The following is a 19,709-nucleotide window of genomic DNA, read 5'->3' as shown; positions in this document are numbered from 1 at the left end:
AAAGGATCCTAAACATTGTCATTGGAACTGTGCTTTTTGGGTATGAGAGCAAAAATTTCTAAACGCTTCTGTAACTTAAAAACTAATGTGCTATAAGTCCTGCAGATGCTGATGAACTAAGGTGAATTTGTTGCCTAACTAATTCTGTTGTAGAAGTCTGAGTCATCCTTTAGAATTAACCTCTGAACACAAGTGGGTCTGTTTCTTCCATCCATACTAAAGTTAAATGGATAGTCCCTGATCACAAATTCATAATTTTAGGCAAACATTAAACAAGCCTATTTGCTTCTGTTGTCACCAGTATGTCTTTCTGTATGCCATATATATGGGATTTTTTTTTACTTCTCCATAAATCCTTCTTTAAGCAAAATACAATGTTTAATTATTTGTACATTTAAAGAGGAGATAATAACAATATACAATACCCAGAATAACCAATGTTGTTCTTGCTGGGGACTGCTGAAATACAAACAGTAAACTATAAAAGAATGTAATTAAACAAATACACACATTAAAAAAAGGAATAAGATTGGAAACATGGGGGTTTTTATTTGGAATTGTATCTGCACATCTAAAAGGAAGAGAAAATAAATTTCCCCAGAGAACTTAAATTGAGTCATATGTCTGTTTTTTCCCAAAGTGTATTTGTAGATTTCTTCTAGATTAAATGCTGGAAGTGTATGTGCAGTTGCAGGGAGGATGAAGGGTGAGGGAAGGTGAGTCACAGCAAAATGCTGTGTGTGTGCTGGTGAGAAGGCTAAAGATGTCTCTGTTCCCCTCACATAAGTTTACCTTTTTGAGTCATGGCCTGATTATGCCAAAGTATGTTACAGCCATGGCCTTTCATGTGGCTACAATATTCTTGGGTAATAGTAATGTTCTTTCAAGCTTTTAGAGTCTGAATCTTTACCATCCCTGAGCTGAATTTCCATTAATATCTAAGGGATTATATAGTTGCACCATGATAGCTGTATTTTTCTATCAAGACTGTATTGTACTGACATATTTTTGTTGCTAAATATTTTTAAAGAAATGCCTAAAATAATTTGCAAGTATCTGATTGATATTAATAAAAGCACTGCATGGTTACAAACTAAATTCCCCTCTGAAAACAAAGAAAACTACTGGCTTTATTGCTGTGAGTCTCCTGCACTGATACTATCTATGACTAAATACTAAGGGAAAAATACTGCGAAGAGTGGATAAAGTAAAAAATCACAGTTTTACTTCATTAAAAGTAAATTTATTTTATTTATCTTCTGCTGAAATTCAAGAGAATTATTTTATTTTTCACAGAAAATAGTAATGGAAAAATGTCATTTATACTTGTGTAATATGCCTTTATCTGTGATAAAGTATTTGATCTGAGATATTAAAAGCATTGTCTTTCAGGAGTCATCTCTAGAGATATTCTAATATGTTGTCTTGCTCATGGTACTTAGTCACTAGTCAGTTATAAATAGCAGATATTCAAAAATTAACATGCGAAGTTAACTAAAATTGCATGTTTATATATATATATTTTTTTGTAGAGCCTTTCACTAGATACTTTTAATGGTGAGACCATACAAATGATATCTATTTTCCTGACTAAAAGAGAAGCAATGTTATCTGAAAGTGTTTTCACCATGAATGGCTAATACTGCAGAAAGAAGCCCCGGAGCTCCAACCCTCTGGAAGCTGGGAGGTTTGACCAGGAAAACTTCATGGTGTGCATGCCCTGATCTTCTAGTTTTCCTTTCTAACTCAATGTGGGCAATTGTTGGAAACAGGATATGATCTTCTAGATAGACTGTCAAACTAATTAGCGAGGTCATTTTGATGTCACGTATAAATGTATAGCCAACTAAATTCTGTTAGTTGGAACACACACTTATAGATGCAGCTAGAAAGAGAAGGAGCTTCTATATACCTTTCCCTCCACCCCTTTCAAAGTAGGCAACACATTATTTGCATAATTTAAAAATAGTGATGAGTAATACTGGTTTTAAGACTGAGTTGAGGTTTGATACGTGTTTTGTTTCTGTAGGATCATGAGGCTGCCCTAACATGATGGTGTTTTCAGATCAGAGAATGGGAAGAAACTCATATATCAATTTAGCTTTGCATTTGGGACAGTTCTAAAGGATTTGTCAGTGGAAAATACTAAAAAAAGTACAGTAAAGAAAACAAACTAAATCAGAATGGTCTGTAAATCTCCAGGGAATAAAACTTCCATTTTTGACATTTACATTGAAATAAAAATTAAGAATGACACAGAGAAGCCAGGCTCCAGATAGAGCCATACTGTATTAAAAACAAATCTGGAACCCTGAGCATGTTCACTGCAATTATCGTTACGCAGCCTTCGTAACATCTGACCTTTCCCAAAGAGAAATATTTTCTTTTTGTTAATTTCCTATGTTGCACTGCATTTCCAATTGTCATTGGCAGCATATTGATTTAATATCAGGTTAGAGGATTAGCCATAGCATGTACAAGTTGGACATACTGTATTTTGTATAATCTCCTACAGCTGATCCACTGGGAGAATTAATAGAATTTCCTGCAACTCTGAAATTGCTATTCCTGTTCCAGGGGGCACTGATGATTTTTAAATGTTGTACTTTTTTAGTTTTTCTCAGACCCTTCTGCACTGAATAAAGGGAGATATTGAATGTTTCCAGTATTTCTGCATTAGTGCTGTCATTGGCAGCAACAGCACTTTTGATATGCATCAGTTTGGCTCTAGTGCAGATTTTTTTTTCATTGGATGCCTACTGATGTGCACTGATTTAACTTCTAAAAATGAAACTTAATTTTGTGTAGCTTATAAGTAGTCCCTAGTGGATCTTGGCTCCAAAAAGCTAATATTTTTCAGACATAATCAGCAGCAATAGGTAATGTATTACCATTAGCTATGTTAGCAAGTATAAAAAAAGGAAAGGCTGGGGGAGGAAGTGTGGTGCAGAAATTCAATAGAAAATGTAATATTCTTTTAGCAGCTTTGTACTTTGCAGCAATTCTTAATATAAAATTACACACATCAGTGTTACACTCTAGTGTTATTCTCCATGTTTATTCACAATGATTGTTTCATATTTAAAGAACACCAAAATATTGTGTTTTGTCAGCCAAGGACAATAATAGTTTAATAGTAATTTATTTTAAACTGCTACTGATAATACAACCAATCAACACATTAAGTGATGCCAACATTGGCATCTTGCTAAATAATCTCTAGGCTTTGCACCGAGAGTACATCTTTCAAAGATAAGTCAACAAGAGCAATCAGAGCAGAAAATTAGAATTTGGTATCTTAGAATTAAAATACAGCTAAACTAAAGTTTTAATTGGGGTGATCTAAAAGGGCACTTGATGTAATGATCTCTTTCATTTGTTGCTAATTGTTTGTTCCTGATGAAGAAGAAACATGTACATGAATGTAGTTGAATTGAGTAAAGACGGCAGTTGCTTTAGCAGCTTGATTTTATTGTTAAACAAGATGGATTTTAAGAATTTGGGAAGACAGTGTTTGCAGCTCTAAACTTACCAGACAATACACTTTTCATCAACAAATACTTTTCATGTAATTTCTCTTGATCTGGTTTATTTATGATTTGGATGAATCACATATTCCACTAAGTGATGAATTGGAGGAAATTAAAACACTCTAGAGTTTAAGCATAAGCCAGAAGCAGGTATTGATTAACAACTCCTACTTCAGTTTTTTACTAATTCAAATGCACCAAATGTAGGAGAATATGACTGTGGAAAAGGAACAGAATTCAAATTAATATTAACTTCTAGAAAAACCACTTTCCAAGTATTTCAAATTGTACTTTGCTTTGCATATGTAATGTAGAGCTTTATATGTACTTTCTTTGTTTTTCTTTAATAGTCATTCAGGTTTAACATTCAACCCAAAATACCTTTGTGGTTTAGTTATTTTATGACAGCAGAAGAAAACTGGTAAAACTTTAAACATTTTGTGAGGACATTTGCTGTGTTACCATTGTTACCATTTTTCCAAACATGGTTCTGTACTCACGTAGCGTATATCATTTTGCTTACCATCTGGGCCTTGCAGTCAGGTGTTGAGTTCTTTTAGCTTTTGTGGACTTCAATAGATTGAAGTGTAACAGAGCTGCAGAGCATTAAGCTCTGAACAAGACAAGACTTGAGGCAACAATTGATTTAAGAAGGAGGATGAGGAGTACTGAAAATAACAGGCTCTGAAAACAGTACTAAAAGAGGAGTTTGAAGGATACAAATTTTAAAGCAATCATTGGCACTGGGAAGACTAGAGGGATAAATGTGCAGACTAACACAAAAAGTACTTTTTCTGTTTCTCAAGAATCATTATACATGCTGCTTTGTCCATTCTTTTTTTGGAGATACTTAATAAAAAAAAAAAAATTTAAAAACATGCAACCCAGAATCCAATTTAGGAAGTGTGGCTGAGGGGTCAGGGAGCTTATTTGGGAATGGGGCATCATGTTTTTATGTCTGTAGTGCTCAAACCTGGTCTTGAGTGTGAACCTTGTATCTGTTAGCTGAATGTTTCCCTAGCAGAGCCATTGGTGAGTACTGTTCTGTCTCGTTGGCATTGTTTTGCTTTATATCAGTAATTAAATCTCTGTTGGGTCAAATTATCTCTATGGTTATCAGGAGTCTTGCCTAGGATATAGGAGAGTTAGTTTCATATCCATGGAGGTTCATATATGAATATCCGTGCTTAATTATCTACTTTATTATGATAGCTTCAGTAGGAGAGATTTGGGTGTAGACCCAAGAGCCTGATGGCTAGACTCTTGGAAAATGGAAAAGGACATTTGCATGTTCATTTATTTCAATTTCATTTCTCCTTCTTTTTTGATGCCCTGTGTCAGTGTCCTATCTAGTTGTTATTATTAATAATACACTATTAGCTGTGCCAGGATCATTTTATTTCCTTTCAAAAGAAGAAGGAAGTTTGAAGTTGGAATTCTCAAAAGAAGTTTAGAATAATCTGAATTGTTATTTCCTGATACACTAACAACAGAAAAAAGGGTACAGTTTGTATCAACCATCTCAGATCAAGAAATCGAGACATGATTGTGTTTTGTTTTTCTGCTGTGTGATAATAATCATACCAAATCAGGGAACACACTTGTTAAAACAGAGATATCTTCCTGCTTTGTGACCGTCCTTTGCTTAACATCCCAATATAGCTGTAGTCCATGGTAATTAACAAGGATGAGGAGCAAAATGGCAGGACTTTAAAAGAGACTTTCTCCCTTAGCTAATTTCCATTGGCTTGAGTTGGACTAGAGATTGAATTCTGTGTATTATGTGACTGTGAGACTGACAACTTTTCAGTTTTCTTAAAAGGAGTAAACCTATTCCTATACATTTTTTACATTAGTTATATGCACAGTCAGAGGTGAGGTTACATTTTCTGGGAAAACATGACTTCCAGGTTTTTACAGACTTTTGTCCAGCTGTTAAAGTTATTTCCAGTTAAATATTGTTGTTGATAATAGGTAACTTTGATACTGTGACAGAATTATTTTATTTCTAAAATCTCACGTGACTATCAAGGAAAAATAAAGGTAGGTAGTTATTATGTCAACTGTTCTAACATTCTCCAAATATTATCCAACTTTATCTCTGAACAGGGTCTACTAAAGGTTGCTATAGACAATGCCAGAGCTCAAGAGAAACAGGTCCAACTGGAAAAAACAGAACTGAAGATGGAACTCTTCAGGGAACGAGAACTGAGGGAAACACTTGAAAAACAGTTGGCTGTGGAGCAGAAGAACAGAGGTATCTTGCTTAAGCAGACATAAACACCATGTAATTTATTTCCTTAGGAAAGAATTTTCTAACAAACACCTGCATTTGTTCAAAATTTTACCACCCTTAAATCATGTTTTGTCTCAGCTGACTGCAGTGAAGGATGTTTTATAACCTGCCTAATTTTGTATAGGATCTTCATGAGACTTGGAGCAAGGAACCTCCTTTTTCTCAACATTTTTCTTGAATATTGTAACATCAGTAATACAAAAGCAGTTATAAATACCCTAGGTGCTGTTACAGACCTTTGCAGGTTGTGATCATTAGGAAAAGGGACAGCTACTTAAGACAAAGACAATCTGCATCAAATTTAAGAATCTGCAAGTTTTTAGGAACTCTGGTCTGTTCTTGTAGTGCATATTTAGGCAAACTGGAGGTTATAAATATAAAGATAATGGTAATATATGAGCTCTTCATAATGCATAGTAAATAAAATACATGTTTGTAGAAGTAGCAGTTAAGGTTCTTCTTGATGAAGCAGAAGCGTTGGTAGCATCTGTAGCGTTAACATCAGCCACTGTAAAGCCTGTACATGTTAGAGATTTTTAAAAAATTACATTGATAGCAATGGTGAGGCAGTTTGCAGTGATTGGCATTAACTATGTGCATTACGAGCATGTTTCTATCTTTCTTTATGCGTCCATTTCTCTGTCTCTGTATGTCTCACCCTTTGAAAGTGCCCGGTTCGTTTGCAAGGACAGTTAACCTCTGGGACTCACTTGCTGTTTAACTCAGACCATGACAAGTCAGATGTGTATTTTTGTAGGGCTAGAGCTACAAATCTCTTCTTGTTCAGTTTATGTTTCTGGTAACCACCTAAACAGAGAATCCCAAGAACAGTTGGATTCAAAGCCAATGTCATTATGCCTTAAACTTACATGCTAGCAGTAAGTACTAAATGTAATCCTTTTTCATGCCTTCACCCATTGAAGGGTAGGAATATCACATCATTAATTACCCTTTTTTTAGCTTTTGAGAGTACATTTTGAAAGACAATTGCTATTAGCAATTATCACACCTGTGCAATGAATCATCCCTTTGTCCACAACAGGTCTATTCTGCTCAATACAATTATATTACACTTTTAAAATAGTTTGGTAAAAGAGTAATTTGGTTAGTCTTCACATCTTTCTCACAACTGCTCAAATATATGTTCCCTTTTAGAGTTGTGCAATCACATGCACAAGAGAAAAGGTTTGGGCAGGAACCCATCTGACTGTAGTTTTGCCATCTTAAAATTAGGTGTCTCATTTTAATGAATAGAAGTTTGCTTGCTGAACAATAAAGGGAGAAGCTGTTCTCAGATAGGTTGGGTGGGTCAATTGCACTGTGAAGACTTCTTTCTCTTCCCTTTAACTCCAGAGGTCACATGGTTGAGTAGGCTGTGCTAGACACATGTGTTTTGAACAGTGAAAATTAAGCAAAATGAATTTAACTCAAAGTTATATGTTAGAAAAAAACATGGGATAGTCCTTTATTTTGTTCAGGTTACTGAAATAATTGGCAATATTATTTTCAGCATGATGCATTACCTGCTTTTGTATATGTATCCCTCTAATGATGATCTTGCACTGGAGAAAAGAGTCAGACCAAAGAGGAATGGATTGGAACACTTAATGGTGGTATGCAGCAAAGCAAATATAATGAGGATGACTATCTCTGCTAGTGGCTACTTCCATATAAAACAAAGAAAAGTGATGGATTATTCTTTAAAATTAACAGATCGAAGTAAGAGAGAAAAAATAAGGCCAGGTTGAAATTATTGTGACTATTTATTCTTCAATTAAAGGCAGAAAAATGCATAGGAGCCTTTACCTACTGTTAGCTTTCCAGATAGCAAGTGTCATATCTTAAGGAAAGTTTCACATGTCATAATGGAAGCATGAGCAAGAAGGAAGAAATGTACCAGGATCCCTGCTAAGTGAAGAGACACCGTATGGAAATACTGAAATGCACTTAAAAGCTGCAGCATAGAAACACAAGACACTGTGTCACATAGAGGTCAAACCCTTTGGGAAGGGGATCTTTAGCATTAGGTAACATCTATCTATCTTTTGCTCATCATGTTAATATAAGTCAAATATAATTTTCTTTAGTGGCTATATATGAGTAATATGAGTAATTTTTCCTTTTTTTGTGGAGCATTGGATTCACTGCTGCTACTGTATGTTCTAAAGAGCTGCTTATTTACTGTACTGCTTCCTTCCTTCTTTCTAAATTTTCCAATTAACGATTCCTAAGGCTGTAGGATGTGTCTCATCAACTGGTGAAAGTAGGATAATATCTCTTCTGTGAGCAGCTACACAGTAAGGGTTTGCTAATTCTGGCTCTGACTGCTGTAGTCACATCTACAATGTGTCAGCCATGATGACATTTTAATTCAGAAAGCAACATATGTTTCCTTCTCATTTATTGCAATCACTTTCAAAGTACTTATAATGAAAACATTAAAACCATGCAATGATTCAAAATGTATTTAGTTTAGCCTTTGTATAGATGCTAGATGTTCTTTGATAGTATGAGCTAATTAGACTGTAAAGTAGTTGGTGTTGTACAAAATGAGAAAGAACCAAAAATTCCAAAGTCTTGGATGTAAATTATGTAGTTATTCTGACTACAGGATATGTGCTTATGTTAATTTTGTGCCTGAACAGTTCTGTATGGCAGCACAAAATATACAAGATCATCTAAAAGGTGGTTCTTCTTAGCATATAAATTAAAGAGTAATAACAATGAACAGTTCCCTTAAAAAATTTAATTATTTGCATTTTGTGAAAGATACCACCATCACAGTCTACTGTCCCTGGGGAGTATGAACTGGTGGAAGTATATTTTTGTATTTTCCAGCATTCATTGCTAGGCAGGTACTGGAGGTTACTTTGGAGTGAGATACAGGTCTAGATGGATTTTGGCATGCAAACTTAACAGTTCCTCATAACTGGATTTGGTAAGGATAATTCTTTTCATGTGTGTAAAGAATTCTTTAGTGAGTAATTTAGTAGGTAGTTTCTTAGTTGGTGTAAAAATAACAGACTCTCCTGGAAAGGATTATCCAGAAGATCTTGGGACAAAAGAGTTCACATCCGTGAAAACCCTAAATGTACTATTTAAGAATGGTTGGGGTGTGGCAGGGGAGATAATGCTATGCTTTACAACTTTACATGATTGCTTCAGAGGCCCACTTTGGTTTTAATAGAGTAGAAAAATTGGTTGACATTACCCTTTTCCATCAGGAGCATAACATGTGATATGTTCCTTTAGTTAGTGATCCTGCAAGTCTTACCTTTGTGGTTGTAAGAACGAAAATTGTGATGAAGTCCCATCCTGGACTTGCCATCATTTTCCTACAGAGTTTAAGCTGAAGAGATACAAGGGAAAGATTTTTTCTAAATAAGGACTTTCTATACTTAATTTCAAAATCCTCCTTTCTTTACCAGTATTTTCCCTCACATTTGACATAGCATTGTAGTATTTACTTGACTGGAGGATCCAGCACCATAAAGGATTTGCCGCAAGTTCTTCAAGGTTAGATGGCTGATGGGACAGGCACCAACAGAAAGCAAGAAAGAGGAAAAGGAAAGACAAAAGGGAAATGTGGGAAAGGAGTAAATATGGGGAAGAGACCAGGCACCAAGAGGTCAGATGGCTTGCAGGAAGCAGATCTTGAAGGGGAGTTAGAAGTCTCAGGGCCTTTCCCCAGGAAATGAGGACCAGAGGAGGGTGGGGAGTGCCCAGCACCCAGGCACATGGATCCCCCTCTTACACAAGAGAAACTGCAGGGAGGCAAGAACTCCATCACTGTGCATCTATTAACTGTGCTAGGGGAAATAGAAATGGTGAAATTAATTCTGAAAAACCACCTCACTCCAGAGACAGGGGCTTATATACGTCAGATGATTCAAAAAGTACATTCCATTGCTAGTTTCTGGGGTTTTCTGATTTGAAAATTTGCATTCTCAGCTGTTTATTAAAAAAAAAAAAAAAAGAGTAAAAAAGTCATTGCTTGATACCGCATACTCTTGAATATTGTCAGATAGAACAGTAGCTCTTAGAATATTCCAGGGTGATTCCAGCAAATTTCAAGTAATTTAAATGGGTATTGTGTAATTCATCAATTTATATGAATGTTGCAGCTGTAGCATTTCTCAGGACTCTTAATAGGTAATCGTGCAGCCAAGTTTCAGATCCAAACTGGAGTATACTGATGTTATTTTTTTTCACAGCAATAATTCAGAAAAGGCTAAAGAAGGAAAAGAAGGCAAAGAGGAAATTGCAGGAAGCACTTGAATTTGAGACTAAACGACGAGAGCAAGCAGAACAAACACTGAAACAGGCAGCTTCAACAGATAGTCTCAGGGTCCTAAATGGTAAGAAGCCAATTTTTGCCTCTGTGTCATTAACTCTCAATTTACGTGCCAAAAGAATCTTGTTATATTGAAAATTTATAACATGATGGAAAGGGACAAAAAAGAAAATCTCCTTTCTTTCCTTCATTCAAGTGATACCTCTCTCTTTATTACTTTTTTACTTTATATAGTGTGTGCAAATAAACTCACTGGAGAGAATGTTCAAACTAGGACAATTTTATATTATTAGCTTGAGAAGTCAATTTTTTTTTCTACCTTTTTTTCTCCCCCCCTTTATGCCTGAAAAATCTATTGCTCATTAATCTTCCCAGTCTAACAAAAAATTGTCCTGGCCTCCAGTCATTGTTCAACATTAAAAAAACTGACAAAGGTTGATTGTATTGTAATTCAGCATTGGAGTAACAGGTTGTAAAAAGGGTTATAAGAATCAAATGAAATATGTGTCAGTCTTACCTTTCTATGTTTGTAGACTCTCTGACCCCAGAGATAGAAGCTGACCGCAGCGGGGGCAGAACAGATGCTGAAAGGACAATACAAGGTAGGAATTTGCAAAAGGCTATAAATCTAGATCTTGCTATATGAGTTTTTCCTCAGCTTTAGACTGCTATTCAAGCATGTAGCCTACCATCTGGGCCACATCAAAACAAGTTCAAACAAGGTCAAGTTCATCTTGCTTGTTTATAAGAGAGAATACATTCTGTGCTGATAGATTTTCTTTAAATTAATAGGTCATTTCTGTTTATACAGAGCAATTAAAGAAGAATAATTAATTTGAAGCAGTATCGGGTTGAATCTCAGACATGTTGAACGCAGTTTTTGTGAATGTGTGTAGTTTGATTTGAGTTAATAATGTTTTTAAAGGTATATTTGAAGCATCTTGAGCCTTTTAACTGTACAAATAGCTAAACCTAATGGGTAGCATTCAAGGCATGATGAGAATTTCATAGCTAATAGTCAGTGGCAGTTACTGAAAGGTGTGTTTCAATAAGCTACTCTGAGCATTAACAATAAATAAGCTGTTTATTCCCATCTTGAATTTTTCATTTACCACATCCCATTATTTACATTTTAATAAAACAAATCTGCTGAGTAAATTTATACATGAAATACTAAAGAGAGCCATATTACTTCCCCTGTGAATCTAGATGTATATATATATGTTGCAAACATCAAGATATTAGTAAAGAGCAAATTTTGAAGATAGTATTTATGTTATAATATCTATTCTTATCAACAGGCTAAATCTACTTACATGAATACTAAACAATAAAAATAGCAATTGTTTTCAACTGTAAACGAAGGTGCTTTTTTCAGAGGCAAGCCTTAAAGGATTAGCTCCAGTAATCACACTCAATTGCCTTTATTTTGCATTTCGAAGTCAATCATCCTAACAGTATCATTTGACATCTTCTGTGGGTTATTTAATCACATTTTCTAACTTCCAAGGAGTTGTTACTGGTGTGCCACAAGGAGACTGTAACAACAGAAAAAAAAATTCAAGAAGCTTTTAATGGATTGAACATATAAACAAATACCAAAAATGCAGTAAGTTCTTATGAAAGGCAAACACATATATATAAACAAATACATTTAAAGCAAGTTATGTCTGCGAAGTCAATAACAAAGAAGTTGGAATATGCCAGATTAAATGTTGCCTGGGAAGTGAATATATGTTATGAGGTCTATTATCCCAGATTCCTGCCTTCCTTCCCGTAAAATGTATACGTTATTCAAAGCACCATTTGACATAATCCATTTGGTAAGAATTCAGCCATTATGTCTTTTGTTATAATCCAGACATTTTGTTACTTCTTTTGATGCTAAAACAAACTTCTAATTTCTTGGGAAGACATGCTGCTGCACCGGTCACTGCAGTACTTGCACTCTGCAAACATTAATTGCTCCATCTTCAGAGCATTCTTGCAAGAATTGAAATTTGGAGTATTCCATTCGGAGTATTGATAGCTGGGAAACAGAGTCAAAGACAGATTAAGATGACATATTACTTAACTGTCAAGTATCAAGGACCTAATTTTTCAGGATGCTTTGCATTTTTGGCAAAAGTATTCAGGTGTAATCAAATCACTGTTCCTGTTGAGTTCAGTTTCACTCATAGGCTGAAATATCAAGCTGGATATTTATAATATTTATAATAAGAACAATACAATTTTGGAAGTATGTATTCTAAAGGACTTATCCCAAACTATATAGAAACAGCATTTCAGCTTTTGAACAATAATTGTGCATTCTTTCCCAGCTATCCTCTGCCTACTATTGCTCAATTCACATATTTTCAATTTTGAAATAAATGAAATCAAGGATTTACAGGAGATGTTCTCAGTAATGACTTTTCCTTGATTCATCTGTCCAAGATGATGTACATTAAAAACAAAACTAAAATCCACAGATGATTATTTAGTTCAAGGCTGGACCATGATATTTTCTGATTGTGATATTGAATCATACTGCAAAGGCAACCTTAATTCTGACATTTCCTGTAACTACTTTGCACTCTTAACATATAACTAAAGCAGAGGGTCTATAAGAAAAAGGAAAGAATAAGCAAGAAATTGAGTTGTCATGTCTTACAGCTTAATGTGTTCAGCCAATCATAGTACAGCAGTTCAGAACTTTTAGTTCTACCACAATATATAATGCTACAACACAAATGTAATTGTAGGAACACACTGATGTTGTTAATCAGTCATTATAGGGTGACAGGCTTCAGAAATAGTTCAAGAAACAGTAAGTAGCAGGCAAGTCATGCCAAATGTCAGGACTCTCTGTGTTCATTTCCAATACTGGAAGGAGGATTTCCTTTCACCATAAACTCCCTTTTCTCTGTGTCCCACTTACTCTGTATCCCTTTGTATCTGTCCCAGTTCCTCCTACTTTATTCCTCCTCCCTCTAATCCCACTTTTTGCCAATTGCTAATCTGACTCTTTTCCTTGCTCTACATTACATTGCGCTTCTTTTTTCCTAATTTCACATTCTTCCAGCATTCTCTTCTGAACCTGGTTTCATGCCACCCTGATTATTTCCTTAATTACAAGCTCTTTCTCTCCCAGTGACCTCTAGCCCCCTGGCTGTGTCTGACCCTTCCTGTTGCCTCCTCCCCTTACCCAGTCATTTCAAGAGCTGCATTGACATTCCCTGTTACCAGCCTTCCCTGTTGCAAACCACATCTCCATCTGTAGTGTCTGCTTTCCCTGTCTCCCTGTCAGGCTCACATTCCCTACCAGTTTCAGTATATTTTTGGGTTTTTTTGTGTACCTGCCTGGATATCAGGGAGGGAAGCACTGAGAGCATTCTGGTAGTATTTCAGTATTTAGCATGGCAATTGTAGGCAGGAGTGAGGAGAAAGAATTGCAGGGAAAGAACCACTTCATTCCTGCAGCACTGGAATAAAGCATGCTCAGTACAGATGGAGCCCTTTACCTGCAAAACTCTACAAAAGCTTTCCAATGGATGAAACCTTTTTCCAGTACTTTCTTGGATTTTGTTTGGGGCAACAAAGACCCTATTGTCACAATTAAACACTATTTCAATTGTGTCCTTACGTTTTATCTGTAAATTGTATTTTGTATACTTTGGTATGCACTATAAAAGAAATATTATATACTATTCTAAATACAGTATATTCCATAATTAAAAAAATAATACCACCTCTTGCACCTTTCAGGTTCTGGGGAAAAGATACTTACTAGGGAAATACTTTCTTATTCCTCTCAAAAATGTATCTGTGTCTCAGTATCGAAGCATGCCTGGGGTAATAGTCTTTTTATCCACAATCATTTTTCAATTTACTGTGTTGAGCATGCTATGCAGTTCTATAACTAAGCAAACAAAGGTAGGAAAGCTGCAGTGCTCTGTAGGGAAGTGTTATAATTGAAACACAAAGTGTAATTTCAGCATTTAAGAAAATATTATGCAAGAAAATCATAATTAAAACTAAAGATTTTGTTTACTATTTATTATGAATAAATGGATACTTGTCAGCTTGAAGTTATATCTAATGTTGCTATTTTTAAGTAACACTTTGAAGAGTAAGGAATAGGACTAATTTAAGCGTAGAAGATAATTGCATTTGTCAATAAGGGGGTATGTTCTGTTCTATTTTTTTGTCATGTAGCACTCATTTAGATTCACTTTTAATGCATGTAAAGTCTTTTGTAAAATAGGAGCGATAATAAAAAGGAATTTGAATACAAGACTATAAAAAGAAGCAATGCAGAGTATTTTAGAGTTGGGTTTGAGTTTTTTAAATACTGAGTAGATAACAGTTTGTTGCAATATCCATAAAATGTTAACAAATAATCATAATAAATGATTGAAATATGGATCTCCGATGTACTTATGGGGTTTTTTTAAGAGATATAAATAGATACTAAGCTATTAGAAACTGGTGTAGACACTGGTTTTAAATGTTTTCTTTGCTTCTGTTTTAAATAATAATAAAGCAGATTATCCTCTTCTCCATACATATTGTAGGTTCACTAGATGCCTATGCCTAGCTCCCAATCCGGTTTCCCAAGACCCCCTCATCCCACACAAAAAGGTACCATAAAAAGATAATGTTTGACTTTTATATACTGTTTTGTTACCAGACCTCTTACTAAGCACTAGAACAATGACATTTACTGCTGCTTTTACTTTCTTATTTCCACTGATTTTTTTCTTCTCCATCTGGTTACTTGCCATGTATTTGGCTGCCTACATTATTATGTTTTATTTTCCTCTCTATATCCCATGTTCTCAATTTTCTCTCTCCCATCAGTTTCCCTCCCAAGTCCTGTACCTTCATTTTCATTCCATTTAAACACAAATCGCTTTACACATTATCTAAAACCTTCTAAACTGTTCTAGTTCTGCACCATCTTCATCATTGACCATTCTTTCCTTGTCACATTCCTGTCATGTGTTCCTTTGCTCAAATCAGTCACAAATGGATAGCTTTTGTCCCAAAGCTATCCTGGTAAGAACAGGAAGATGAATCAAATTTTCCCTCTTTCATGCTGCTGTTTTTTTTGTCTTTTCAATTTATTTCAAATTTTCTAGCAATTGCCTCAGCTTGCAACTTTTCTGCTTTCTTCCGAATAATTTCCAACTTCTACATGCCATCATTCCAGCTGCTCCTGAAATCAGCTCCATCATTTACTCCTATGTCTTCTTACCCTGCTCAGTTCCCTGAATTCTCAGGTGTATCTGGTTTTTACCTCAAATGTCTGGTTTTGTTGCAAGAGGCCCTTTGCATTTTCCATGTCCTCAAAGTTCTTCCATTCTGGTCACTCTCAATCAAGTATTTCCTCACCCATGTATTATTCTCCTCTAGTAGAAAATTTGTTCTCCTTGTCCATTGGTCAGATTTTCACACCTCAGTTCCTTATTCTGCTGCAAATATTATTTTTTTCTTCTAGCACATTATCAGCCTTTCTCCAGATAAATCTGTTATCTACTCTCCCTGTCCCTTAGCAAAATGAAAGCCCTTTCCCACCAATGTCTTGCTTTTCTTTAGTTCTCCACCTCTTCTCTAGAATCATACTGACAATTCAGTTAAGTGTAATGCTAAGTGGTTTCAGATTATACTTTCCTGATGTAAGAAAAAAACCCACACAGCTACCATGCACACAGAACCTTCCAGGGCCATCTGTCTTTCTCCCCTCCCAGAAAGGACGAGAGAGGAAATAGGGATGTTGAACAGATTCAGGAATAGAGAAGGAAAATAACAGCAATTCAACACACTCACTGCATGGTCCTGTGTGAAGTTCCTTGTAAAGCCTTTGGAGGCTACTGAACAAGAACAAGAAAGAAATTACAATTTAAATTTGCCCATTGTAAGAACCTAGTGTGTGCATTTTGCTGCCCAGATATTAGGTGACAGCTGCCCTGCAGTTGCCCTCCACATTAATAAAAATTACTTATATACGGCTTCAGTCATTTGAATGGAAACCTAACCTAAATTGTTTCTGCATTGGTTTGAAACTTGTTTAATCTATTTTTCAACAAGCAAAATCCATGTAATAATCTGAACTGATAGTCCTTGATTCTTTCTTGTTATATTTGTGTTTGAAAGATGGGTATCTGAAGGACTTCCACAATGAAAAGGAACTTTTGGTGATTCTGTGAAGCTACTGCACACAATTCTATTTCTTATGTATAAATCATGGACAAAAGTGTGTGGAAATTTGTGATGATGTTTTTTATGAGATCAAAACCTTTATTGGAAAAGGCCATTATCAAGGCTGTGAAGTCAAGCATTCCAAAATTAGGAAATGGTAGAATTAAGGTTGTCTTCCACACCTTTGTTCAACTGTCTTTGTATATGTGTCATGATACAATCTTTAATTATATGATTAGATACTGTATTTTTCACAATACCTTGTCTCATTCAGTGCAGAGGACAAAACTATAGGTGAATAAATGGATATGTATCCAATATTTTCTTTATCTTCAGTGGTCAGTGTGTGTTCTAATGCTTTATATAATGCTTGGTTTATATATAATGCTTCCATCATTAGACATCATGCTTTAGAGAATAGTTGTGAATGATTATCTAAACTTCTTCCATATATTAAATCTTAATTTTGGCCTTTTCTAACAGCTGAGGGCTTTGCTTCACTAATGTCCTAGATAACTATCCTCTAGGGTTGTGTTCTTAACAAGTAAACTACAAAGTCAGAGGTTTCACTGTGAGACAACATCTGAAAAACATATGGAATTGAATCTTAAGATTCACAGTGATAAAACTAACCAAGTAACTGATAAACTGTAATACCTTAATATGAGCAGTGTGGCCTAAGGAATGACCATTTTGCTATGGGAGTTTTACAGATACTTGCTATGATAAAGACAATCTTGGGATACATTTTGTGCTCTTGGGCACAGAATCTTCCTTTCATTTTTCTTGCAACCTGTATCACCTCTAGCAGTGTCTCCATCAGGCTTTCTTTTTCTTGGTTCTCTCTCATTTCTGGGCTTTCTATCAGTCTTAATATCAACTTTCAAATTTTATAATCTTTTTCTTGACCCTTTTTCTCTCACACCCTTCAATGCAAGTTTCTTTTTATATCAAGTCATAATTCCAGCCTCTAAAGTTTTGACTTCTTATGCCTAATATCCTTGTAAGCAAGATCTGGGTGTCTCCAGATACTGACTCATAACACTCTATCCATATGCCACATGTCCAGTTACTCACCAAGATTTCTCCCTCTGAGAAACCTCAGATGACTTTACTTGACTTTCTTGCCCTATCTGTGTTCTGTCTCCCCTCTTTCCTTCTGTTCTTGACCACTGGGTTCTGTTCTTGTCTATTAATACAAATAATTCAGTCCCCCAACTTCAGCCTCAGTTATTGTCAGCCAATCATTTTTATTACTTTATTTCACGGTGTCTTCCAGTGCACTGGTTTCTGTGTTTCTATCTATGTATTTAGCCAGTCTCAGTCACTCCCCCAGTCACATTTTCTGTCCTTGTTTCCAATTCCAATCACCTCAGACTTCTTGTCCTAATTTCTGTAAATCTTGAGTATTTTTGTGAGTTCATGTTTGTAGACTTAGAGAAGATTACTGTTGGCTGCTAATCATAGATAGGATACATTTTCCAGTGCACGACTACTCTCAAATTAACTAATGATTTTTTAAAAATAGTTTTCAGTATCGTCAAATGACAGAACATTTATTTCTTTCCTAAGGACATCAGTGTTCTTTGCAGCACCTTTAACTAAGATGTCTTCTCTTTAGTATTTTCTTCATTTATTTTCCTCATGATATTGACTGTGATGACCAGCGTTAAGTCTATTTCTTTTATGTGTAAAGTCCTTTCAATAATTGCATCTTTCTCCCAGAGCTTCTGTCTCCTATCTCTGCATTTCTGTCTGTTCCTTTCCATGTCCCTCTTAATCTAAAGCAATTCCTTTTGCATCCATAGCTGCCTGAAGACGAGGTCATCCAACTGTATAATTCCATGTAAAACAATGGCCATATGTTCTCTAAAGTATTAATTGATTAAACCTAAGAAAAGCACCTGATTCTTTTTACATTTTACCAAGATTTTTCTTGCCTTTTTTTCCTCATCAAAACTCTTGAAACTGCTAAATGTCTCTCTATGTATATCAACTTGTAAATTCTGCATTTTTATTCAATTGACACTTGCTCATCAGTTATTCTGGTTTTATCACCACTTAGTAAGTACTATGGATTTGTTGTTACTCATTTATTATTGCATGGGACTTCTAGCAGAAAGGTGCTTGGGTTTAGTATAGAGCCAGAATTCTCAAATTAATGGATCAGGTAATTTGAAGAATAAAAATGCATTTTCATTTTCCCATGTGACATTCCTTCTTCTCTGTCGACCCGCTTCAACACTATTTCAGCTTCCCCTGTTGCTTTCTCATTTTCCTTCCACCTCTGTTTTACCTCCTCCCCTGCCAAGTACTACTTCTGAATATCCCAAATATTTCTTAATATGTCACTTCCTTGACCTACGAGGCAATGTGTGTGTGTATGATCTGGAGCCATGTGGCTGCTGGTTGACCAGGTGGCTGACTAGGAGGCACATGCATTCTGAGGGATCAGTGACAAACCAGGAGATACGCATTTTCTGCTGGACATCTTGTTGCTGCCTCTTGGCAGCTGGGCAAATCAAACAGTACATGATGCTTCTCAGCAGCTGAAGGGCCAAACAAATGGTTTTTCAAACTGCAAGAGACCCACAGCCCACCTGTTGTGCAGGCCTGCTATAAAGGTTGAACATTTCAGCAGGGAAAAGAAGTCAGGAGCTGGAAACAAAGCTGTCAGAAGCCTGGAAGGCAAAGGGATTTTTTTTTCTAGATATGTTGAATAACTGCCCAAGGAAACATCTGCTACTTAGCTAGGCTGTTTATGGAAACAAACAGCTGACTATTCTAGACCCATAGAAATATAAAAAGGTTCTGTGAAGCAGCAATGACAAAACAGTGGACTGACTTGTTTGGAGATAAACATTTCTGTGATTTTTAGGCCACTTAGCCTGTTATTCCATTAGGCCAGATTAAAAAAAATAGCAAAAAAAAAACCCAAAAAACCAAAACAAACAAAAAAAAAAAAAACAACCAAAAAAAACCAAAAAAAAAACCAACCAAGCAAAGAACCTAATCATTTCCATTTAATTTGTCAATAAAAATTCCTTTATTCAGCTTAGGATTCAACAAGGACTATGAAGGCCTGCCAATGTGAAATAACATGTCTTGTGAAAGTGTGACTTTCAGCCATATGACAGATAGCTTTTACATTTTGCTTTTTACCTGGCTGATTATCAGGTTTCTTCCTTAAGTTTTCCATTTTTAAGATTTCTAAAGGTCAGTAAGACATCTGGTTTCAGTCTCTACAGTTTTGATTAACTGCAGGCATAAGAAAGGACTGTCTCTGTAATGTGACTGCTCTCCTTTGGGTTATTCTACCACCTCTCTAGGTAAGAGTAGTGATCCGAGGTACCAGAAACGTGGGAAAGACAACAGAATGGAGCAAAGCCATTGTAGTGACCCACTG

The 19,709-nt window shown here is 35.6% G+C and overlaps 1 protein-coding gene across 4 annotated transcripts in view; it reads left to right on the top strand.

Moving 5' to 3' along the window:
• DACH1 (dachshund family transcription factor 1) overlaps nt 1-19,709 on the top strand; it is a gene marked incomplete at its 5' end in the record, with an annotated part of 353,184 nt that overhangs the window by 308,944 nt on the left and 24,531 nt on the right. For all 4 annotated transcript variants that reach the window (XM_082277602.1, XM_082277601.1, XM_082277600.1 and 1 more), the window contains 3 exons: nt 5,640-5,787; nt 10,041-10,184; nt 10,654-10,722. In XM_082277602.1, coding sequence (XP_082133728.1) covers nt 5,640-5,787; nt 10,041-10,184; nt 10,654-10,722 — 361 coding nt within the window. The remainder of the gene's footprint in view (nt 1-5,639; nt 5,788-10,040; nt 10,185-10,653; nt 10,723-19,709) is intronic.

Source organism: Coloeus monedula (assembly GCF_965178545.1).
Source record: "Coloeus monedula genome assembly, chromosome: 3".
Taxonomy (NCBI): domain Eukaryota; kingdom Metazoa; phylum Chordata; class Aves; order Passeriformes; family Corvidae; genus Coloeus; species Coloeus monedula.
Note: the sequence above shows the minus strand (reverse complement) of the source record. Positions and strands in the feature narration are given on the sequence as shown.